At 33.6% G+C, this 26242-nt stretch overlaps 1 protein-coding gene across 11 annotated transcripts in view; it reads right to left on the bottom strand.

The window, feature by feature from the left end:
* The window catches only part of LOC143230894 (protein C-ets-1-like), a 61719-nt gene extending 39513 nt beyond the window's left edge, over positions 1–22206 (bottom strand). For 3 of the 11 annotated variants that reach the window (XM_076465191.1, XM_076465187.1, XM_076465189.1), the window contains exons 1-3: positions 22057–22202; positions 20728–20832; positions 14843–15020 (exon numbers count right to left, since the gene is read on the bottom strand). In XM_076465191.1, coding sequence (XP_076321306.1) covers positions 14843–15020; positions 20728–20826 — 277 coding nt within the window. In that variant the 5' untranslated portion in view covers positions 20827–20832; positions 22057–22202. Of the gene's footprint in view, positions 1–4371; positions 4869–14842; positions 15021–20727; positions 20833–21805 lie in introns of those variants that run through there. The other 8 variants (XM_076465190.1, XM_076465186.1, XM_076465184.1 and 5 more) reach the window with 6 other exon arrangements.
* Between the last annotated feature and the right edge of the window lie 4036 nt (positions 22207–26242).

Here is a 26242-nt window from a genome sequence, read left to right on the forward strand (position 1 = left end):
AAAAAGCAGCCTTTTCAAATAAAACATATACACCTAAAACATCGCTTTAAATAAACCCTAGTGACTTTTAAAGGTAGTTATTTTGCAAATTTATGTAATAACATTTAATATTATGTGTATTCATACGTTTACCAATGATATACATAATAAAGGAGATGTATAGTGTACAAAGAATTGAGTTTCTACATGTTACAGTCATCTAATGTTCATTTATTACTGGCTGGTAATTTTGCATTTCACTCTGTACTAAGTTTTTTAAGGAACATCAGTTATTAGTAAAAAGGCTAACTTCAAGTGGTAATGAAAATATCGTTTAGTTAAGAATTATTATGTTTTTAACTAGCTTAGTACCTTCAAAAGGTATGGGCGCAATACATCAAGCCGTTTTTGTTGTGGGCTGGCTAAATAATACTAATAATAGGAAGAAAAATTATAACCAGACTTCCTTTTCCTTGTCAGTAACTAACTAACTTCATGCTTTCTTGTGCTTTGTTATATGTGTACAGCCTAGACAGTCAAAAGTAAAAGTTTTAAAGCGTTGTTTGAACTAAATCTTTACTGTGTAAGGTGTAAAAACGCCCGAACGTTCGATTAGAATTTTGTTCAATTCTTTGTGATCCCTGTTATGAACCACTATCTTGGTTCATCATGAAGGTCATTCAGTATCATAACATTTCGTTCGTAAACGAATGAACAATTTCCCGACTACAACAACTATTTCTATGAAGTTTTTGGGAGACACTACCCTTTTAACCCTTCCATTGGAGTATTGTTTTCGTGCATATTGTCTGCTACATAGCTACAGGAGTTCTATACATTGCTGAAATATGTAAATTAGGGTCACCAATAAAACACACACGACTTAATCATAATTTTGTTTAATGGCCAGTCAAATAACCGATTACTTTATTTCTGCTTACTTATTCCTGTTACTTCTTTATTTAAAGTCAGTCTATCACTTCTGTAGCAAGCGTAAACATTGGATTACATATATTTCCTGGAAGTACGAAGACATTAATAGTTTTAAGTTAACTTAGAATTTTAAACGTTTCTACTATGCACTGACCCAGCATGGCCAGGTGGGTTAAGGCGTTCGACTTGTAATCTGAGGGCCGCGGGTTCTAATCACCGTCGCACCAAACATGCTCGTCCTTTCAGCCGTGGGGGCGTTATTATGTTTCGGTCAATCCCACTATTCGTTGGTAAAAGAGTAGCTCAAGAGTTGGTGGTGGGTGGTGATGACTAGCTGCCTTCCCTCTAGTCTTACACTGCTAAACTAGGGACGGCTAGCACAGATAGCCCTCGTGTAGCTTTGCACGGAATTCCAAAAAACAAAACAAACTACTATGCATTAAATTATTTGTTGGTTACTTTTCCGTTGAATACAAGATCTCTATTAAAGTATGCCACACAAAAACATTAGAGAGAATAGAACCATGTTCAAATTAATCCCACTAATTATTGATTGAATCCCCTATGTAATTGGCAGAGAAAATAATTGGTTCCATACATTATGTTTAACACTTCTTTACGCTATAAAACAAATGCAATTACAAGTTAATACATAAACATTTCTATATTGTTCATAGCTGAAGTTTGTACTAAACTACAAATAATCCTATTTTAAATAAATGTAATAAATGCATTCAGAAGCCATATTTCGCTAATAGTGGAAAAAACAACAAACTATAAGAACAAAAATATTAGAAACGTTTTGTCATAGAGTGAGAAAAAGTTATAAAACTATAAGATATTATCGAACATTCAGAAATACTTATTTATACCATTTGGGACTTTGTAGGTGTTGAAAGATTTTAAGATTCTGTTAGCAATTTAAAGGATTACTGATATTACGTTTCAAGATTTTGAAAAGAAAATTCTACGCCCAGCAAATGTTCGTCAAATACCAAACAATATTCACTAAACTTTACAATAAGTTATAACAACGGTTATCAAAGAGCCTTGCATACTGAACGACAATTTCTATAAATGTCGATGTTTACATTAAGCAACTTTTAACAAAAGAAAATAAAATAGGTAAACCTGGACCGGATGGGAGAAGCGAAGAAGAGAAGGAAGTGGCCAAAAACAGGGGTTATGTGACTCTTCGAGTAAACTATCAGCCCACCTGTTTTCCCATGCGCTGTGACGTAGAAAAAGGCCAGGCTCCCACGCGCTTTCAAGTAGAATAACCAATAGTGAGACAGAAAAGCATTTCACCAACGACGATGGGAGAAAAGCCAGTTGGTAGCATACGTTGGTTAGATTTGCTACAAGCTAAACAGTTCTGTGAATGAATAGTATGAAATACAAATGCTGATTTGGTTGATAGAATCCTAGTAGTGTAGGTGATTAGAAAGGATTATTTAGAGTAAACAGATTGAGGCGCACAACTGTTCACTGTAGAAATTCCTGTACCAATAAACATTTAGAAGTTAAACCCACGTTATACACACACCACAGACTATGTTACGTTCATACTGACGAAGTAATTTCAGTTAAGAAGCTAATTTAATACACAATGAAACCAATACGTTATTGCTCATTACTGTAAGTTAAGGCCAGAATATACAGAATATTAACTGTACTTACAATTTGATGACAAAATCATCAGATAAGCCGTTCAAATAAATTGTTAAGCAGATAAAGAACCTTAAATGTTATGTTCAAAACACGAAACAGCAATCTACTGAATAACAAGCTACCAAAGAGAAAATATTAATTTTATGAAAACAGCGTACGGTCATATAACACAAAACATTCAACTTTTCCTATTAATATATACATATACATACATATGTGTAACTGCTTGGTTAATTGTCTGGCCCGGCATGGCCAGGTGAGATAAGGCGTTCGACTCGTAACCTGAGGGTCGCGGGTTCGAATACCCGTCGCACCAAACATGCTCGCCCTTTCACCCGTGGGGGCGTTATAAAGTGACGGTCAATCCAATTACTCAAACATTTGTTACAACTATTACTAGTTGTTTTTAACTTGTGTTTGTACTCGCGACTCCTTCACCTTATGTGATTTCTTGAACACCAAATACTAAAATATTCAAACTTTATTAAAACAATTAACTTGACTTACCTTTTGATGAGATTTAGGTAGGTTTCTGTTTATTGTAAAAATTGAAACTTGTTCTTGGCCCGGCATGGCCAAGCGCGTTAAGGCGTGCAACTCGTAATCCGAGGGTCGCGTGTTCGCATCTCCGTCACGCCAAACATGCTCGCCCTTTCAGCCGTGGGAGCGTTATAATGTTACGGTCAATCCCACTATTCGTTGGTAAAAGAGTAGCCCAAGAGTTGGCGGTGGGTGGTGATGACTAGCTGCCTTCCCTCTAGTTTTACACTGCTAGTTTAGGGACGGCTAGCGCAGATAGCCCTCGTGTAGCTTTGCACGAAATTCAAAACAAACAAACAAAACCTTTCATTCGATTATTAGGTTTTCTTTCACTGCTATAGTTATTACAGCGCGCAATATAATAAAACAATAAATTTACATCTAAAAATTATGCTTTGTTCACAAAAGTAACATTAATTCTAGAAATTCAATATCCCTAAGTAGGAGAGGTATAGAAGATATAACCAATTTATATCAGCGAATGAGAGAAGAGCCTTAAAAATACTTTACAGTACTTGGTTATCTCACCAATTTTATATTCTCTCTTTTTTTATCATGTCATACTATGCATTCAGTCATGGAGGTTTGTTAATTTAGCACGTTCTGTGAAACATAATTTTAATTTCCTTTCTAAGATAAAAATGTGCCAATGTTTGAAAATGTCCATTTTTCGGGAAGGAAACTTTATACCGCATAAAATATTCGTACACTAATTTAAACGACCTGTGAATCTTACTATCAAGTAACCAATACAACAACAACTTAATCGAAGAAGACCTGCAGTATCATTAGAAGAAAAAGAGGCCCTCATTAGTCTTAAAATAATGTATAACATGTGGGCTTCTGATACGTGTAGACAGGATTAATTAACAACATACCACAGTTAATTTGTTTGTTTTGTTGTTAAGCGCAAAGATGCGCAATCAACTACTTGTGCTATGCCAACCGCTGGTAACGAAACTCGAATTTTAGCATTATGACTTTGAGGCTTACCTTTAACCACTGACAGACCAAACAAACGGAACATAAAAGTTAAAATGAATTTAACTCAACATTTAATCGAAAGTTTTGAATTTATTACTAAATTATATCACTTCCAAACTTGTGCGAAAATAAACTTCTGTTCTTACCCTTCGCTCCACGAGGTTGAAACTTGGGGATTTATAAATAACGTGGTTCGAGACCCGCAGTTGACAGAGCGCAGGTAGCCCCTTCTGTAGCTTAGCGCTTAAATTAATTAAAGCTTACCTTTCGAAAGCTTACAACGAAAATCTCCTGTAGAAAGCATAACAAAACAGTATGCCTCACCACTTCTTCAAGAAATATGGATCAAAAAAGAAAACACCTTTTGTAACAAATCAAATGTTCGCACTCATCGTTTTTCATGTTCGTATTTTAATATTCATAACATTTGTTAAGCATTTTCTTTCATTAGTTCATACAACGACAAAACCTCTCTTCGCAAACAGTGCACTGTGTCGCTTCCCGCGTCGAAACGTATTCGATAACTACGCCATCCTTTATCTTTAACGACACACAATTAATACAACAAAATTACGAAATATTTAGCCGCTATCATAGGACACTTGTTTACTCGGTATTTTACTTCTAGTTTGGTTAACAAAGGCATTGAGTGTCCAGATATTAAACACATTTCCACTATATAAATCTGTAAATAAACTTAACTGTCGGTAAATGAATGATTTCGCATTTTCAGTTAATAACATACTTCGTCATCTAACTGTATACAGCTCTTACTCAGTACTGACTGTTTAGCGTTTACGCTTTTAATCATTCTAATCTCCCAGCTGTTACACAGCCTAAAGGCTTAGAAAGATGTGGGACAAGACCTCGGTCCCTTCCCCACCTGAGTACTCCAGTCAAAACTCACACGCTACTTCCGTTCGCCATTCTAGCAAACGTATTAGCACAGTAGTAGTAAATCGTTTTATTTCATATGTATTTGTATCTATGCGCTATCTTCAGAAGCAATAAATCATCGTCAAGTTATCTCTTAACCTGACTGGTATATTACGGATTTATCCTCTAAATTTATTAACACCAATAATATTTCCAGTATACACATTTTTAAAAACACACTTTAGTTTCATGGTATTTTCTTCTATTCTTCTACATAATTGTCGTGTAAGGCTTCTTGTGATTGCTTGACTCTAGTGTGAGGAAAGCGGACGACGCCCTCTTCCGGCAGCCTGAGCTTAACAACCTATAACGTTGCATATAATAAGTAAAGAAAATAAACAACGATTTTTTTTTAAATGGTTGAAAATGCTGAATAGAGAGCACAACAATACAGTTTAAATATAATTATGTAAACATTTAGGCAGTATATTTACCTAAAATGTATATACCACATATTGAAATTTAACAGTGGTTAAAAACCAGTTTCCTAGTTATTCATATGTAAAAACCTATCATTAACTACATTGAACAGAACTGGGTCACATTCTTAAAATAAATGTGGTAATTACTGGATAATTTCACTTTCTTATTACGATTTGACTTTTTTTTTTCCTTTTAAGCTAATTACCATTCATGTTTCCATCGCACTAAACCCAAATGCAACAAACCCTTAAATATCAAAGACCCAACAATGAACTCGCTTCATATTCTTGTACGTATATTGTTAACCACCTAGTTAAGAATTCAGTACAAACTAAAGAACAATTAAGACATCCGTATTCATGAAGTCATGAATATATAAGTATTTGATTCTTACACTTCAATAAATACTGTAGTCTTCATAGAAAAAGTACAGCTGAACTCACTTTTAAAAGTGATATACGAATATGTGAAGTGAGTGTTCTTATAATTATGTGATCCACCACTAGGTGGTTAACATACAATAACATGCAAGTTTAAGATCCACATAATTTTGAAGCATCATATTATCTTATTATACTACAGTTTTTCTATACTTCTGTTTTCCTATCTATTATTTATTTGTCATGTTGAATACACAGCTTGATTTCCTTGTGATATATCCTATTAAAGAAAAACAATTTCATTTTTTAGTCACAAAGCTCCACTCAGTACCAGTTCTATTGGTCGATTAATCATGGTACAGGTTTTGTTGGCTACATGGAGCTTAGTAAGTTTTTATTAGAATCATTATCACAGTCGCTATTTTGCTTTTCGTTCTAGTGAAGGTTTGATTGTTTTTTAATTTCTCTCAAAGCTACACAAAAGCTATATGCGATAGATGTCCCTGATTTTGCAGCGTAAGACTAGAAGGAAGGCAGCTAGTCATCACCACCCACCGCCGACTCTTCGGCTACTTTTTAAAAAACGAATAGTGGAATTGACTGTCACATTATAACGCCTCCACAGCTGAAAGGACGAGCATGTTTGGTGCGACAGGGAATCAGATCCGCGACCTTCATATTACGAGTCAAGCGCCCTACTCACCTGGCCATGTCGAGCCTCTAGTACATGAGGAATATTTCTTACACGACAGTATTAAAACGGTACGAATGCTGGTAAACATGCGTAGCTTATATATTACTTCATTAAATCAGGTAATGAGATAATGACACAACCCCAACTAACCTTCATATGACAAATACTTCAATAAGAGAGGTACTTTGGTGTCTGTTTCAAATTATATACTCTCGAAATGAGGAGAAAAGTCTCCAATGCAAAATTAAAGCAATAGTTTTTGATACTGTTGATAGCATATAATTTAAATTATGGTTAAGCAATCGGTCTCGTGTGACTCACAAGCTGATCTTCTAACTGTGATAATGTAGGTATTCGCAATCCACTGTCTGTCGTGCGAAGTTTCGGAGCGACGCTTTTCCGTGGGAAAAATACGTGAACCCAACCAGGTGTTCTTCCCAAACATAGCCGTTGCCCTCCTAATCCACGAACAGAAACGGTTGAATCTGTAGTCTGTAGTAAGCAGTAACTAACAGTGTATCTCAATGTACAATGAACAAAACGTCATACGTTAATGAACAGTATAAATTAAACGTTAGAAAATTACATATTCAGGCGCTATTGCTATCATTTCTTTTTACTGAGCTACACAGAGTACTTTGGCAAACCACAAGTAATATATCTGTTAAAAAGTCTGAAATATAAGATGGCAAATTTCTAAACACAATTTATCTTTAAAGACACCTTTGAAGTGAATTGCAACAAGTTAATTATTATTACTTATGGGTTTATTAGTAACTTGCTATTCCACATTAACCTCACGTATTAAGCGATGTTGTCGACTCACTTGTACTTATACACAAGAAGTTGGAGATTTCTTTTAACACCGTAATGCTCATTGTGTGAAAAAACATCCTTCTTGTAAACAAGTTCATTTAGTGATTAAATATGTCTTTAAATAAACAATGTAATTCACCTAGGTTACATTTAGCTGTTCAATACCTTAATCTTCAAGCGGTTTGCAATTCACCTTATATGTGTGTCCAGTCACCATCGGTTGCTCCTTTTAATCACCATCTGACGAAACCGTTGCTATCAGTATTATCCTATGGCAAAGCTGCGCTAAATTTAGATCACCATCTGACGAAACTGTTGCTATCAGTATTATCCTATGGCAAAGCTGCGTTAAATTTCTTCTTTGCTTTTTCAAGACTGACTTCAACTTTTCGGAAAACATTTTAAATTAAAAATCTCTTCAAACAAAAGTTCTTATAGTCTTCTCATCGGTATTCGTTGATCAATCCAATACCAAGTGAGACTTCGCTATATATTTTTTTGTTTTTAACTGCAAAAACAATTTCGCGAAGTTTACTTGTGAGAAATATTGAACGTACAAGTGTTCAAGTATACGCATCCGCTTCCACATTCAAAGAAAACACCAATAAAGGGGGAATATCACAGTACGAAGTGCCTACCTACCATTCATGAAGGATGAATAAAGGGAATAAGAAACTTTAACACAAGATATAAAATGTTAAAATTTTCAATTTTTACAATAAACAAAAACCTACCTAAATCTCATCAAAAGGTAAGTCAAGTTAATTGTTTTAATAAAGTTTTAATAAAGGAGTCGCGAGTACGAACACAAGTTAAAAACAACGGGTAATAGTTGTAAGAAATGTTTGAGTAATCCAGATTATTTGTTGATAATTAGATGTAAAATTACCGATGCCATAGGTGCGTTATAACAGTAACAGTAAGTCCCAACTTTTATTTGCAGGACATAAAGAGTTAACAGTGAATGATATTGAATAGCTGCCTTCCCTATTCTCTTTACTTGGTCAAATTAAAAGTGGCTATCGCACACAGTCTTTGTGTAAATTATCATGAATATACAAAACAAACTATATTTCTTAGAATCTCCATTCCAGTACATTTCCATTGTAATTTCGTGAAGATGTCGATTTTTATTTTTATTACTCAATTATTCATTTACGCACTTTGACTGTGTGAATTTAATAAGTCAAATTATGGGCATTTTCCGTTCACCTATGTTTTTTTCTTGTTTTTCTTTTCGTATATTTTAAATGGACTGAAATAATTACTTGGAGTCAGCATTAAACCATTCATTAAGGTTAGAGTGGCTTCTGTTGGTTAAAGTTGGTCATTTGTTTTTTAAGTTTCAACTACACCCCCCGATTTTAAACAAAATATATATCAGTGATGTATTGTTTCCTTAACAAAAACAGCCTGTTGATACACAGTAAATTGTAATGTAATTCTACATTCTTAACAGTAAGAAATACAGTTTTATTTAGGTGAGTTAAAGAAATAATAATATACAGCCTTTGTTGAATGTCACTCAGTACCCATGTAAGTTTACTGAAATGCAAAATATATAAGCGAGGTTTGATACTGAGTGATTGTGTTGCGTCTTCCTTGTAAGTCTTTTAATAAAGTACAAACTAAGATACTAAATGTATTTATTAAGTTTCAGTTGTAAGGTCAATGCCTGGCTTTTAGTTGTTGTAAAACCACAGCAAATCACCTTAAGTGTTACTTAACAATGTTTAACGGCAAACTAAACGTATAACTTACAAAAAAAAAAAAAAAAGATAACCTATGAAAAAGATAAACACGAAATCGATACAAAGATAAAAAATTGCCCTAACGGCTACTGACTGATAAATGGAATCCAGTAAACGACGCCCTCGAGCTTCACTTATATTTTAAAGGATGAAGTTAGTTGAAATTCGTAAACCATATTATAAGTTGAACATTATTTTCACTTGTAATTTGTCTTTCAATCTTATCGTATGAGTGTATGAAACAATATATCTAACTGCAAAGTTTCAAAACTTTTGTATACAAACTAACTAATCTACAGCAATAATATATCCATCTTGCACGTGTTCAGGAAACAACCGTCATGCACGTTACAAGTATCTCTGCAGGTGAAAATAAACCTTTGATAAACAAATAAATTTAGTGCTGAAGTACAAGAAGGATGAATGTTACGCTGTCAAGACTTAAACACGCATAAATTCGTTACTAGTTTCTAAAAGCTTTAGATTAGCAGTTAAACAAGTGGGTATTGTCTAAATTAACATTAAAAAAAAAAACAACTCGATAACTTTTTCAACACAGAGTAGCTTCTATGTGTGGAGGCTTCATGCACGTGATGTAAGAATGCATGCAATAACTCATCCGTATTTATCAAAAACTGCTTATTACCGTACATCTAAAATGGCACGCATGCGCTGACCTACTGTCCTAAATTCAGAGTTCAAAATCCATAACTTTGTTTACATGTTCTTATGCTTGAAAAGTCATAGTTTACTGTTTGAATTGTTAGAGCTAAAGTAACAGTGCTAATTAACACACATAACACTTAGTACTACTATATATATATATATATATAACAAAGCAACTAAAATGTAATAAAATTATATCAATAGTTTACACAGGCTAGCGATGAGACACAAAAGACAGATATTAAATTACATACATGAGCAACGATTTTGTTGTTATTGTTTAACATATACAAGTGTTATGCTTTTAGTAGTAAATCAAGACCTAAGCATGTTGTATAAAATCACCACAATCAAACTACAGTGTTACTACAAGTTTTCAATGTGCAAAGAAACGAAGTTTCAGTTATGATTATCTTAACGTTCATTTTCAAATACGAATTATAATTTTTGTTAAAACATACAAATTAACAGCTTCTTACAAGTTGTTTAAAAAAAACCAACAACAACCTGGTCATTTACGCTCTTATCTTCCAGTCGAATGTTCGAGAAAATATAGTTTAAATAAATTAAATCAAATGGTGCATGATAATATATATATGTTAATTTTTTTATATTCATGTTAAGAAATATAATTTAGAGAAGTAAAACAATGGAACGTATAGTTATAACGTGGCAGGCAGATTGTTCATGTTCTGAATAAATTACCATGTATAATTTCTACAGGAAGAAAGACCTTTTAATTGTTTTCTATTTTGTTGTTTGTTTTTTCTTTTCATGCGTATAATATATCCTGACAGCATCCGGTGTAACAGTACTGCGTAGAAGCCTGACAGTTCAATTAGTATTTCATCACATTTCGAAGAAAAGCAAACTTTGTTGTGTTACGTGATGCCAGTCATGAACAAATACGTTGTAAACAAACACCTATAACTCTACACATTATCATACTTTACAAAAATTATCATCACAAAAACTTTATGAGAATAGTGTAAACTAAGCACCTATAGAACCAAATGTGTTCACAATACAGCAAGAAAATAGTAGTATAATTTTAAACAGACTTATCACCCACCCACCCCCTCAAAAAACAACGGTATTTCCAGAAATACCGTGGTGTTGTGCTCTGCGCAAAGATTCACTTAGGGCATGAAGATGGTGTCGTTTAGAAATCGTAACTTAATACTATTACACAGAACCTTATTTAATAAAATATCGGTTAAAATACCTATCCAGGAAGATTTATTTATACCAGTGTTTAGAACTAAGTGTTCCAAAAACTATGCGAAAATACACTAAGTAACAACTACGTTCAAAAACTAGCCAAAAATACACTAAACAACAATTACATTCAAAAGCTATACGTTTATTTTTCCTTTTCTGCAATCAAAATTACTTAAGTACATAAACTACGCAATAAAGTTTCTGAAAATGAATTTCAGTAAAATAATAGGATCGCCAAAATAGATATATTTAAACTAACCAATAAGCATATATAAACAACACGATACGATTGCGCATCCACGTTTTCATAGAAAAAATAACAAAAACGTTACCTGTATTTATAAAACATGAGCTCCAAGTTCCGATAAACACGGTCAACTAAAAATTTCTGGTAGTATATTGTGACCAATTTTAACTAAATATGGACCTATGAAGTAGCACGTAGGCCTCATACGTGATATTTATATCCTATATAATACTTGTTTTGTTTGTTTTTTGTGCAAAGCTACTCCAAGGCTATCTGCGCTAGCCATCCATAACTTAGCAGTGTAAGACTAGAGGGTAAGCAGCTAGTCATCACCACCCACCGCCAACTCTTGGGTTACTCTTTACCAACGAATAGTGGGATTGACCGTCACATTATGGGCTACTCTTTACCAACGAATAGTTGGATTGACCGCACATTATAACGCCTCCACGGCTGAAAGGGCGAGCATGTTTGATGTGATGGGGACATGAACCCTCGACTCTCGGATTACAAGTCTAGTGTCTTAACCACCTGGCCATGCCGGGCTAGTCTATAGAATCTCCTTTTAAACTTTTGATTTCCTTAGTTAATCTTCTGGCTAATATACTAAATATCCAAATAGTATGTGTAATACAATATTCGGTTAAAACTTAATCACTTAAGTCTTTACATTTCCAATATGTATACTCAAATGTGGCTTTGTTTAGATAATGTTTTTGTTCCAGAGCTACGGAATGTATCTAAACAATGCTATTCTCTAACATGGGAAACCTTTTCTGAGTATATCTTACAATTATGTTAAGGTAAATGAAAAGTGAATATGACCACGTTAGTAACCGTAGCCCCCACCCCCCTTCGGCTCAGTAGTAAATTATAACGGAGGTTCCAATACCCGAAGTGGGCAGAGCACAGATAGCCCGTTGTGCAGCTTTGGGCTTAACAACAACCAAACAGTAAAAGCGTTTTGAATACAATTACAATCACGTATACATGTTGTTGTAGTTTTGGCATTAATATCAATTTTACTTGAACAAACTAGCATATAAAGAAAATATTACAATAACCTGACCCCAAAAATATTATATCCCACATAAATATCAAACATATAAGAGCTTAAGTCAAGCTCGCACATTTTAGTGTTTTGACACTTTTTTTTTATTAAATACTGTACACTCAAAACTGAACGGCAGGTCACAGAGGAAATACTGTGACAGTAGTTTAGGTTTTTTTAAAAGAAGAAATATTTAACGCTTTAGTTCAGTTCTTAGACATTAACTTTCAGTACCAGCGGTATCGAGTTCGAAACTTGCTTCTTACAAACATGAAGGTAAGATTACCACAATGTTATAGCTACGTAAGAAAACTCAAAAGTGAAACTGAACTAGTTATTTCAAGGTCATTCACTGAAACCTTAAAAATTTCGAAGTGCATTAGGTTACAGAAAATTATCATCAGTTGTGATTTTTTTTAATCTTGATAAATAGTCAGCTCGTGCTGAAACGTTTTTGCACTCTTAAACACTCGTTGAACGTTTTTGAGATACCTTATATAATTATGAACATGTTCACAAAAAGTGGTTTGATATTGCCCATGAGTTAGCGTTAAAGTAAATATAACATTTACTATTTCTTATAATTTGAGTATTTTTAATATGACCTTCCTATACCACTAACTATCTTCAAAGCTTATTAACGATGTACATGCTATTTGTTTTTACAGTATTTTCGAGATTGCTCCATTTGTCGACATTTAGACATTGAGTCTACATTAAAAGGGCAAAGTACTGACTGCTACACAACAGTAGTGTGATTATCTGTTCTTAAGCAAACGCTATCGAGATATTTTTAGATCAACGTAGCTGGCTTCAACTAAGAAACTCGAGTAATCTTCAACGGTTAACGACTGAGCATTTTGTCTCCTCAATATCTTAAAGACTGGGTATTTCGTCTCCTCAAGATCTGAAGAATGGATATTTCGTTTCGTCAATAATAGCTTTGATGACAGTAATTACCTTTCAACTAGGTTGTTTTATCAGTCATTCTAAGTCTATATACATCAATACGCTATTTCAATAAAAACCGGTAACCTTGAAGAACCAAGTCTTTGGTTGTATAACTATCTCTTCTTCTCCAGTCCGTAAAAATGGCTTTAAACATGTTATCTCTCATTTTCTCTGTTTTACTGTTGTTCATGAACAAAGAACAGTAAAAATACAATGCTATTTAATTCTTCTGTCACACTAAGACGAGGGGTATATTTTATATTCAACGTTTTTCAAAAGTTTTTCTATACTCCAGATATCACTGCTTAACTTTGTTGAAAATAGGATGGGGAGGGGCAAACATCTACGTCAATACTTCGTAGTTGGTACTGATATTATACATACACTAACTTGATGAAAATGTTAGGTCTCCGTGTTCTACAGGGTGAATGATATTATCTTAAATAACATTACTACATTGTATTAATTAATTATTCAGTACTTTGAGCCGTGCTCGAAATACGCAGTACTGAGAATGCTGTAAATACGTCAGTTATTCTACTCAGTTTCTTTCTGTTGGATTACGTTAACCCTTAAACGGTGGCCACTAACAATTGCTGCTGCTACCTTCAACATTCCCGCTTTGTAAGGGTGAAATAACATACTTACATTTGAAGAAAAAAATGAAAGTTAGCACATATAAAACGATATATCAATAAATTTGTAGCAAATTTTCTTCAACGAATGAGAAGGAAAGATGATGTTAAACCATCTCACGACCCAGTTACACGTTGGTTGCAGAATATAACGAGAGTAAAAATCTTATGACAAAGGATAAAAGCAGTCTTATGTTTTCGAACATTGAACAAGTTACACAAAGAGTGCTTTGTACATACATGTCTGGTAAAAATTTAAGTCTTTCCGTTCAAATTGACCATGTCATGCTATCAAGTTTCACGTATAAATGTTTGAGCGATAAAGATACTATAGTCCATTTCCTTCTTAATGCTGTTATTTGTCGCCACATGGCAAATGTCGCCAGTCCGTTTATCAAAAACAAAGAATATATATATACATACTCTGACTGACTGTTACAAACAACGATCAGAGTAAAACAAAGGAAACAAACACTTTTATACTTTCTATTTTGATCATGGTTAGAGCTGACACTTTTCCATGACAGCCATAACTAAAGATTACCATGTGTATGTCATTCAACATTAATGCACATATTATGTTACTCTATATCAAAGAGAGGTGTGTTTTCAAGTGCAACAACTTACTACAATTTATGCACTGTCCTAATTCCTTCCGATTGAAGATAAACAATAATAGTCAAAAGCTTTCTTATCAAAGAAATCATAACTGGAGTATGAAACACTTACAGGCATATAACGTTAAACAACAGTCTGTCTATTTGACAGTATTTAGCATTTTTCGCCGTGATTAAAATACTTTTAACATTGATACGCATACATATAGCAAAAACTAATTCACTTAAATGAAGCAGAACACTGTCGTTTTCTCTTTAAATTTTCGAAACGTTTTCAAGAACCAGATACTGCTTTATCAAGAACACTTATTTCTCACGTAAGAAATAGTTTATAAAACAAAACTAACCTGCTGAGCTTTCTTCAGACAAGTCACTCATAGAAGGTACCTTTTGCATGGAACCAAAGGGTTTAGGTAGCAGTGAAGGTTCAGATGCGTCATCATTCATAGAACTCCCTTTATAGGTAATATCGTAACTGCCCATTCCGCCATATTCTCTGTAACTGTTCTCCAGTTTAACTTCTATCTGCAACACAAAATAAGATACATAAACACCATTACTTATGTCACGAATCTAATTAAAAGAGTCCAAAAAACTATGCAATGTGAATTTTCGTTTTGTTTTAGACTTAGAGAAAAATCAATAAAAATGGCACAAGAAAGAACTAAAATTTTTTCACCAGATCTTTAGTTTGGAAATTTTAAATTACGGTTAACATTTTAATATATTCTTCGTGTATAAATAACCCTCGCCATTACTAAAGGGGAAGAACAACATTACTTTATACTACGAGCTCCCATCAAATAATAGTCTAGCTATCTGATCACGTGGTTTCAGCTGAATAAACATAATAGTTTGCTAGGTTTATCAGAGTACTCTGCTTATTATTTGATAAGATGACAGGTGGTCAATGAGCTACCAGCACAACTGGATGAAACAACACATACGACATGCATTGATAAACCACAATTATATATTTACTAATCTAAGTTAAAAAGTTATCATAATTTATCACGTATTAAGTAATATTGAACTTACAAAAAAGTCATACGAAAACCATAAAAAATTGTGAAAGAAAACAACAATCAAATTCGTATATTTCTTCTGTTCATTATCTTTAGCATTAAATCACAACTGATAAATGTATCTACATATTTGTTTCGGAATTATCGCGTAAAGTTACACAAAGAGGTGCATATTTGCCCCGAATTTTCAACTCGTAGACAAGAGAGAAGACAACTAATTCAGAGATGCCAACTATTACGATTTTGGTGTATACATTACGACTTGTTGAAACCCCCCAAATTATTATATATTATATAGGCCTATACAATAAAGTGATAAATTGTTCTCCCAGGGCTTGAAAGGGGTGAAAAGAAAATTCCTAGTGAGATGCAAATAAATTTTAATAATAAATAAAAGACATAGTCCAAATGGTTACTTGCGATAATCATGTTTGTGCTTGAAATAATAAAAAAATATTTGTATCTCTGACGTCTACCAATAGGTTGAGTGCGGTGCTTCTCCATACTGGGTACGTGGGGAATCTAACGTCATCAATGCTTGTCAGTCAATCAGCGCTCGCGTAGATGGGTATTTCTCGTTTTCTAAGCGGCATAGAAACACCAATGCAATCGTTCACAAGATGAGAAAAAAAGAGGGCTCGTTCAACAGATTGTCTTGTTTCTGGCAAATCTAAAAGGACTAAAACTGTGAATCAAAAATTTAGGAAACAGTACAGTGCAAAATATCCGGTCATTGCATCAGAAGTCAGTGACAGTCATGTGTTTTGTACAGTTTGTCACATCGATTTTTCTGTGACGCATGGCGGGATAAACGATTGTTCCAGACATACAAAGTTGGCATCTCACCAACAAAAGGCGGAGACGAAGACAAAAATGATGCAGATAACGACATTTATGAGTAAGAATTCAGAATATGAAACCATAAATGCAGAAGTGATGTTCACGCAATTCGTCATTGCTCATAATTTATCCCCAGTTGTAGCCGATCATGCAGGACATCTATTCAAAAAAATGTCCCCAGACTGATATAGCGAAAATATATGACTGTGCTAGAACCAGAACTACAGCCATTGTACAAATGTTGGGTTGTGAAGATGAGAAAATGATTTCAAGCATACTTACTAACAGTGTTTACAGTTTAGCCACAGGTGGTTCCACAGACATGGATAACTTAAAACTGTATCCAGTGGTTGTACGATATCTGTACGGGCTCTGTCTACAATCATTACGCTCAGTCATTTGAAATAGTTGGCATCTCTGCCAATCAACATCACCTAGCGCCAACCTTTGGGATACTCTTGTCTGGTTAAATAGTTAGTTGCATTGGACCATTAATTTATGGCACACCCATGACCCCAAAATGTAGAGCACATTTGCGCCACAATGAGCCATGAACCATGCAATCTAAAGTAACTCTATTCACTTGATCTATCTGCTTGTGAATAAAGTTTAAAGGTAAATTACACTGAACTTTGATCAGATTTATTTTATATTTGACATTTTAATTAGCTTTTCATAATATATAAATATTTCTTATGTAAAGTGTTTTGGTCATAATGTTACTATATTACCTTTATACGGAGGTTATTCGTAAATTAAAAATTACTTAAACTGTACACATGAGACCAATTCCATTCGTTACAAAATCTGTTTTGTTTTTTTTCAACAAGAGCTAAATAGGAAGTTTTACATTTCAAACTGCAAGGTTTCGCTGTAATTTGAGACATTGAATTATGCATCTACTGTTTGTTGGTTTGATTAATTTTACAAACAACAAAATCCTAGTTAGTGGCATATAAATCTAGTACAGTATCAGTAAAATTAGGTTTTGCAGAGCTCTTTTGCAGTGTTAAGTTGCTTTGGAGAATTCCTCAAATGTCTGGTACTATAACACCTGGAAAAAGTCTTTTTATAAAAAGAACAACTTGTGTATGTTACTTTGAAGAACAGATACAATCAAGTGTTTACAAAAGACAGTAAGTATAATGGGCCAGAAATGATAACACTTGAAACCAGTTCAGGTGTAGACGTAGCCTGTCAAGGTCGGTTGTCTACCGCTTGTCTGTACCAAAATATACACATTCTGAAAGTCCTACGTATTCTACGACTACGAGAAGCACGAGAATGATCGCTACCGCCAGGGGGCGATTTAGTCGTGGGAAAATTCCTATTTGACCTGAAATGTGACCGACAAATACATCGCCGACCACATGGTGTGCGTAGTCTTCACATTTTCCCAAAATCCACTGACCAGTGGAGAGTGACTCTAAATTATCTAAATCCTTTTGTATATCTAAATGCAGTGACCTTAAATAACCTGACGAAAACAGACAATTCGAACATATGTATGTATAACAAATTTATTAGACGCAATATTACTTACGCATAGATACATGCTACATTACACCATCTTAAGAATATCCTTTTTCAAACATTACTTTCACCAGTCACTCCTCAATCCTCAAGTCACGTGATAACAGCATCAACTAATAAGCATCGCAGGTCCTCTCTTTTTAACTTAGTGGTGTCATCAATATTCATCTTTTTTCATAAAAAATTATTACATTTCTTCAAAAGCAGTATTTACAACACTACAAGGCATTTGAAATTGTTAAAATCACCATATTGTCAGAAGAACGTGCCTAATTTTTTTTTATTTTAGTTAGAAGTAATTTCATACTGAGAAAATGTTAAGAAAAACTGCTGCTCCTTGATAGCTTAGCAATAAGTGAGAGCTTATAAAGCAGAAAATCAAGTTTCGATACCCACTGGACACGGTACAGATAACCCATTACATCGTTTTACGCATAACAACAAGTAACAAACAGAACAAGAAAACTGGAAGACAAAAAGGGCTTTTGAAATAACATACATCGAGACATTATTTTCAGACAAACTGCTTAAACTTCTCCAGTTAAAACAGTTGTTTTGTGATATGCCCTACTTCTACAGAACTTCTGAAGTCACGTAAAACAGGTCTGTTCCTTCTGTTTTAGTACAGTTGCCTTTAGTAACCGACATAGAAAAAGCAAATATATTTTTATTATCAACAGAAGTAATATGTGTTACGTTAACACTTGTACAATACCGCAGACTACGTTATTAAAATAAACGTTTAAGCTTTTATATTTTTTTATACTAAAACAGTAAACATTACGAGGATTTACTGTATTTGTAAGCCGATCATAGAAATAGTAAAGAATTACATATCTCTATTTACAAATAACAATAATGCTACCGAAAGGCCTTTTTCCCATGAAGTATTTTATTATTACAATGGGTATTTGCACAGTTTATTAATGGTAACGCTTTTTTTGACTGTTTTAAAAACTCTCTAATGATTGATTTTGTCTTTATATATATTTTAGGGCAGTCTTAAAGCATATTTTGTGATCAGTTGACAGACAATGACATGTTTACCGCTTTTTTTTTACCACTAAGAATAAAACCAGTCGTTTATTTCTCTCTCTATCAATTACGAGACGACTAGTAGAGAATACGAAAAGGAAAGTCGATCAGTTTGGCAAAGTGCCAAATCATGGCTCAAACAGTATTTGCCATAACGTATTAACCGATCAGTATACATCAAACATATGAAAAAATATCCTCCCCTAGTGCAGCGGTATGTCTCCGGATTTACAACGCTAAAATCGGAAGTTCGATTCCCCTCGGTGGGCTCAGCAAATAGCCCGATGTGGCTTTGCTGTAAGAAAACATACACATATGAAAAACCTTTTTTTTCTTTATCTTCCATTTGTGATTTCAAAGATATAAACATTTATTTAAACTCCAGTGTTTCTTTTGTTTTTCATACCTAAGCATCACATTTCTCCAAGATAGAAAATAATATTAAAATACATCTTACAATCTGTTGTTGAATTTCACGTAATGCCACATGTGGGTTATCTACGCCAGAGTCGCACCGTATTTTAAACTGGTCGATTGGAAGGTGGTAATTAGTCAACAGCACCCACCTTCAACTCTCGAGATACTATTGTCAACTGAATAGTGAAATATGACCATCACACTTCAGTACATTCATAGTCTTAAAGTTCAGAGTGCATGTTCACGAGAATTGGAATGCAATATAAATAATCAGATTTATAGTTTGTGGTCTGGACCACGCCTGCGCCAGATTGGTGAAGAACGTTCACCGACATTTACATTTATATTTCATGGAGATTCTGTGTTTTCGCATTAATCATCCATTTGTCTTTCTAATGATTTCAACTTTGAAGGATTAATTATAAGAAGTAACTCTCAGCGGGATGTTGAGACCAACGACGTTTCGAACATCATATGTTTGAGTATTTTTGATACTCTCGACGTTTCAGCTTCCATTTTCTGTGAGCCCGATAAGTCTTTATTGTAAAAACACCCAGACACTTGGTATCCATAAATATTATTAATCTGTTTCAACTCACTGCTTGAAAATTGTGCATATTTTAATTTGAAAAAAAAAGGCAAGTCAAAAAAAATATTATTCTTATATAATAATTAGACATTTTTACCATGAAAAAAATCCTATACGGTGTTAACAAATAGTCAACACTGATTTTGAATTAGATTAATTACATATAACTTGAGATTACGTATTTCAAAGCAGGAATTCAAAACTTGTCGTTTTTAATAAACATTTCGCAATCAAAATAATAATTTTCTACTTTTTTCCCACTAAGCACACTATTAACCCGTGCATCAAGTTTAGTTTTTATGACCATCTAAACGCGAACTATTAATGTAGTTTCCTGGTACTATGATTAAAATTTCACTTTTATCTGAATTGTTGCTGCAAAATTTGAAATATAATGAAACTCTAGTTATTAGTTCAGAATAAACACATTTAGAATCTGTAGAATAAACACTAAATATTTCAGTTCCTATGAAATAACATTTGAAATATTCTAATCAAATCTTGAAACTTGTATATTTCTCTATAAAAATGTAAAATATTTTCATAAGATGTATATGTACATTTAGAAAATAAATTATTTTGTGCTATTGTTAATGAAATGCACTTAATATGTTAGTTGACTTTTCCATATTTTGTACGTGGTATAAGACACAATAAGCTACGCATATAATAATCACACGTACACTATGTTCCACACTAAAACAAATTTATCGAATTACGTTTCAGTTAAACTGAAGAACTAAAACTTTTAAAAGATCTTTGGTCATTGTTTTACAACAAATATCAAACGTACCATTGGAACTTGTCTTGGTTTTAGAAACTTGTACGATCCAGGGCAATAAATGTCACGTGATGGTAGACTGATGTCAGCATAAAATGATTCAGGTTCCATTTTGTACTAAAATTGAGAAAATAATAACATCTCCAGTTACCTTTAAATAGTAACAAATATATGAATAAACATCTTAAGTTTATTCGTTGAATATATACAATGATCATCAAAATGAACTATGTACATGAAAATTGTCGTTTAATTAATTTTTTTTAATGTTCTCAGTTTATAAAATACTATATTTTAATAAGTTAGCGCGACTAATAAAAACTTACACGAATTGCAATGCTCCAAAATACGTTTAATCGCGGGTATCTTCGTTCATTCTATGCCCTAAGTACAGTTCGTGAATTTATACATTGATACGTATTACTACCAAATCTTATTTAATATAAATCCCCGATCTGTTTTCTACTTAACCGAATTAAATATATGTACTAACTAACTAAACTACTATAAAATATGTAGTTGATTAGTAAATTAAAACCTGGTTAAAGATACCGTTTCATACACACGTTAACTTCCTTAGTTGTTAAATTATATTTGCATCAAATTTGACAAAATAACGAACGGAACTTTCAAAAGTTGAAACCTTTAGCTTTCCGTAACATACAGATGATAGTTGTATATATGTATTATTCTAAATAATATGATATTTCAAAGAGAGATGTAGAAGTCATACAAGTGTCTTATTTGCAGGAGCACTTTCAACGTAGATGACAAGACGTAAATGTTACACGCAACAGTGAGGTTTTCAAGGAAAATGTTTAAAAAAAAAGCTAATGGCTTTGGAAGGCAGCTACAAAACATTGCTCGTTTAAACTTGTGAATACAGTTTGAACAGAAGCACTGAATTATTCACTAAACTTATTTAAAGTGTGAGCAACTCATTATTCATCTAAATATTATTAATGAGCTTTAGTCTAAACACGTAACACTGAAATATTAATAAATTTATTTTCATTTAAGATGTCTTATCTGGTTGTGGGTACTTTTTTATAATACTGCTTATGCGAAGGAATACCAACTTCAAACTTACCAGTTCGAAGATAATCTTATTATCAGGTTATTTTAAAGAATTTTAAAGCGACAAGGATCACTTCACTTCCAGTTCCAGCTGCCGTCCTGTCGCTGTCTTGTGTTCGAAAAAGTATGTCACCGTACTAATAGTCTGTCACCTGTGTCTTTGTCTGGGACACCCTGGTGGTGAGTTATACTATCTTATTCAAAACTTTCCGTGAACTCTCTCCAGCCTTAACCCAAAACTTATTAAGTTGGATTTTCACTTACTTGAACACAGAAAAGTAGGGTTAACTTTTCGTCGATAATTCGTTTTCTCCACTGTTATGGAACGCTACTTGTACAATACGTTTTCTTAACTAGCCAAGACTGGTTAGGCTTGTGTCTTTCAGGTTGAACGCTGATTGGCTTTCGTCGCATGAATGAAATCGGTGTACGACGAGTTGTTGCCATGCTCGAATCTATGACGTAGCTCAGTAAGTTGGAATCACGATTTGAAAGAAGACTGAAGAAAACCGGTTTTTCAGAACACTGCGTGATTCATGGAGGTACTAACCTCGGTATACAGTTTAGTTCTTTTCAAACTGACATATTAATATTTGTTTTATATACGTGTTCAACACAAAGGCAAAGGATTTAATACTCGAAAACGAGTTACGTACTTTTTTTTATAAGATTCTAGCAAATATCCTTACACTTAATTACTTTCTGTTATGTAATTAATACAGAATATTAATATTGTTTAGATTGTACACATGCAACTTTCTTGCGGTCATATAATGTACAAAAATAAACAGTGTTATAAAATTTGTGACCAAATGTTACAAAAACTTTATCACAACTTAATAATTTACAAGTTCTTCACCAAAAAATATTGTACTTGGTTTTAATGGTTATATGATGAAGATAGAGGTCAGGCATGGCTGTGTGGTTAAGATTGACTTACTATCTTGAATTCGAATCCTCTGTACTACTAAACATGTTCGCGATTATGTATTATGGCCAAGCGCGTAAGGCGTGCGACTCGTAATCCGACGGTCGCGGGTTCGCGCCCGCGTCGCGCGAAACATGCTCACCCTCCCAGCCGTAAAGGTGTATAATGTTACGGTCAATCCCACTATTCGTTGGTAAAAGAGTAGCCGAAGAGTTGGCGGTGGGTGGTGATGTGATGACTAACTGCCTTCCCTATAGTCTTACACTGCTAAATTAGGGACGACTAGCACAGATAGCCCTTGAGGAGCTTTGTGCGAAATTCAAAAACAAACAAAACAAATTACGTATTATAATTTGTCCTGGACGAGTCTCCGATTTATTGTATTACTATTTCAAATAACTGAAAATTTGATTTTAGAAGTTTTCTTCTCTAATTAATTAACTGTTAATACGTATCAGTTTTGTGTTATTTGCCAACAAGGTTGATACACTTTTCTTTTTTAACACAAATATACAAACAAATAAAAAAAATTACAGTTTATAATAACGGTTATTACTAACAGTTATTACAAATGATGATTTATGTACAAGAGTATTACAAACTTACAGACAGTACAAAGTTCTATATCGGGCCTAATACTGAATATTTGTCTATGATCCAGATCCATGATGAGCGAATTAATTCTGAGTTGATATTGTCACACCTCGTTGAAGCTAGCTAACTTGATTGGACTCACACTGCTGGCTTTTACCGATGATGATGTTTAATGTTCTCGTAAAAATAATAACGTCCAATGTAATTCACTGAAGATGAACAGTTTGCAAGGTTCGAAATATATAAACGTTCCTGGTCAAATTTTGTAGCTTTCCGATTAATAGGGGTTAATTGCAATTGTAGTTTTCCGATTAATAGGTGTTAATTGCAATTGTAGCTTTCCGATTAATAGGCGTTAATTGCAATTGTAGCTTCTAGGCCTATAGCGACTGGCTGTAATTGACCAATAATAATAATACTGTTTGTTTCTCGGCGCAACAGTTTTCAAATATACCAATCACGCGAGACTCCAGAACATTTAACATTGATCGAGCATTCCAGTGTTTTCGTAAAACAAATAGTATTGTTGATTTTTACACTTAAGCAACTACTTTAAATTCTGTGAAGAGGCGGGACTTGTGCAATACACAGCCAACAATATACCTCATTGGCAAAAAAGAAAACTATACTGAAACAAATGTAGACACTAAAGTAAATGTAAATCTGTTACATTGCACTTTAGCCATAGCGGTGATTTAAATGTTACACTCAATCCCACACTATTCATTGTGAAAAAAGTAGCGCAAGAGTTGGCAGTGGGTGGTGATGACTCTCTACCTTCCCTCTACTAAGCCCTCGTATAGATATACGAAAAATTCTAAACAAATAAAGCCAAATACAGACACTAATAGTGAAAATCATAAAGCTAAGCGATAACTGTTACCAATTACATTACGATTATTCTCTGTTATAAATTGCTGGGAGTTAGTTAAGCCACTCCCTGTAGCTCATGAAGTATATAATTAATCTTATCAATGCTATCAACATCATCAGAGTAAAACTGCACAAACGTATATATATATATATATATGCATATGTATATATGACATAACGTCGTTCTATTTCAATAAATGTTTCTTACGTTAAGCGAATTGTTATGCTGTTGTAACTTTCTCTTCTCGTTGGCAGTTTTTTTTTTTAATATGTAGTGAAAATAATGCTACGTTCAGTCCACACAAACGATAACAAAATTATCATATTTCTTCATTAATCTTTTACTACCTTGAACACTGTGATAAAGTTAAGGCTCTGTTTATTTGGTTGGAATTAAGCACAAAGCTACACAATGGGCCATCTGTGCTTTGCCTACCAAGGGGATCGAAACCCGGTTTCTAGTAGTGTGAGTTCGCAGATATATCGCTCTGCCATGGGGGAGCTTAAGGTCCTGTTTACAAATAACGTTAACTGCACTACACTGATGTAAAGAATCATTTTTCCTATGTCACTTCATGGCTGAAACGAAAACACACTTACTGATTCACTCTATCGGTTTGGAACAGTTCCAATACTTCTTATATCATCTCAAAGCTTAATACTTACAACATATCATTGAAATTACTAAGAAAACTTTAGTCAAATCTTTAAAACTTTCTTGTTCTATATTATTAAATATTTTAATAATTAATTATTAAATATTTTAATCATTACCATATTAATTCAAAAGAAATTACAATAAAAATATAGCTTATAACACTTTCCCCTTCCTGGATTATGAAGTCCCTTTAACATTCCTGATAGAAAAAAAAACAAACTATAATAAATCTTCCATTCACCAATGTTACGAAATTTGTTCTAAGAATCAGTTGGGACTGGAAGAGCTAAGAAACGACTTAGTTTCAGTCAGTCCCTAAGAGATTAAAGGATTATAGTAACAAATGTTTAGTTTGTTTGTAACTAAAGCACATGGTTGCACAAGTGGTGCTCTGCTCACCATTGGTATGAAAACCCGGTTTTGGTATTGTAAATCAGCAGACATACCGTTGTGCCACTGGGGGGCGCAAGTTGTTATAAAATTATAAGGGATATAGCTAACCTTTCTTGTTTGGCCGCTCTGGAAATTACAGAATTCCATTTCATTATGAGCGTCATAATCTTAATGAGGACAAACAGGTGCTCATGTTGGAGAAAAAAGTGCAACTGCAGGCGTGGATTTCAAAATGAAAAACATAATATACAAGAGGATACGTTAATGCTACCAGAAGAAACAAAACCTAATTTTCTTGTGTGATAATGGTATAGTAATCACCAAAAAGATGTTATGTTTATATTTAGTATGATTCAATTCTACACGTAAATAAATAAAATTTTGATAAAGTTGAAGGGACAGCAAAATATGAACATAAAACGGCCATAACAAAGTGATGTCAAAATCAGTCTATAACAAACTATGTCAGAAGTGGAATTTATCAATTCGTTTAGAACACAGTCCTGAGATGATTTAGTTGTCTTTAAATTTTTACATGCTCTATAGTATTTCCAATACACTGACCCGAAAATGATATCCATTTTTCTCCATCATGTACAGAGTTTTATAACATTTCCTATGCACTTTTACATAAGTGAATCATTTTCATGAAATCGGGTCACATTTTGTCATGCTTAAAATGTTGACAACCACTGGCTATAGATTTCTCTAGACCAGTTGTGACGTGAGAGTCTCATCAATCGTTCTAAAACCCACGTGAAACACATCACTAGTATGTAAACGGTTAACAGGCCGCATGACATGTCATTTCTGGATAGTATTTGTTTGTGCATGCACTTTGACATTATTTATTTGTGTTCAATGTTATTTATTTGACGCTATGCGACAATATATTGTTTAAATGACCCCAACATATTCTGTTATATTTATGGTAAAGAAACAAAGTCAAAACGTTACAGGCCTTGCCAGAAAAGCATATTATGAGTATTTTGTGGGAAGATATT

Source organism: Tachypleus tridentatus, chromosome 10 (genome assembly GCF_004210375.1).
Source record: "Tachypleus tridentatus isolate NWPU-2018 chromosome 10, ASM421037v1, whole genome shotgun sequence".
In the NCBI taxonomy this organism is placed as follows: domain Eukaryota; kingdom Metazoa; phylum Arthropoda; class Merostomata; order Xiphosura; family Limulidae; genus Tachypleus; species Tachypleus tridentatus.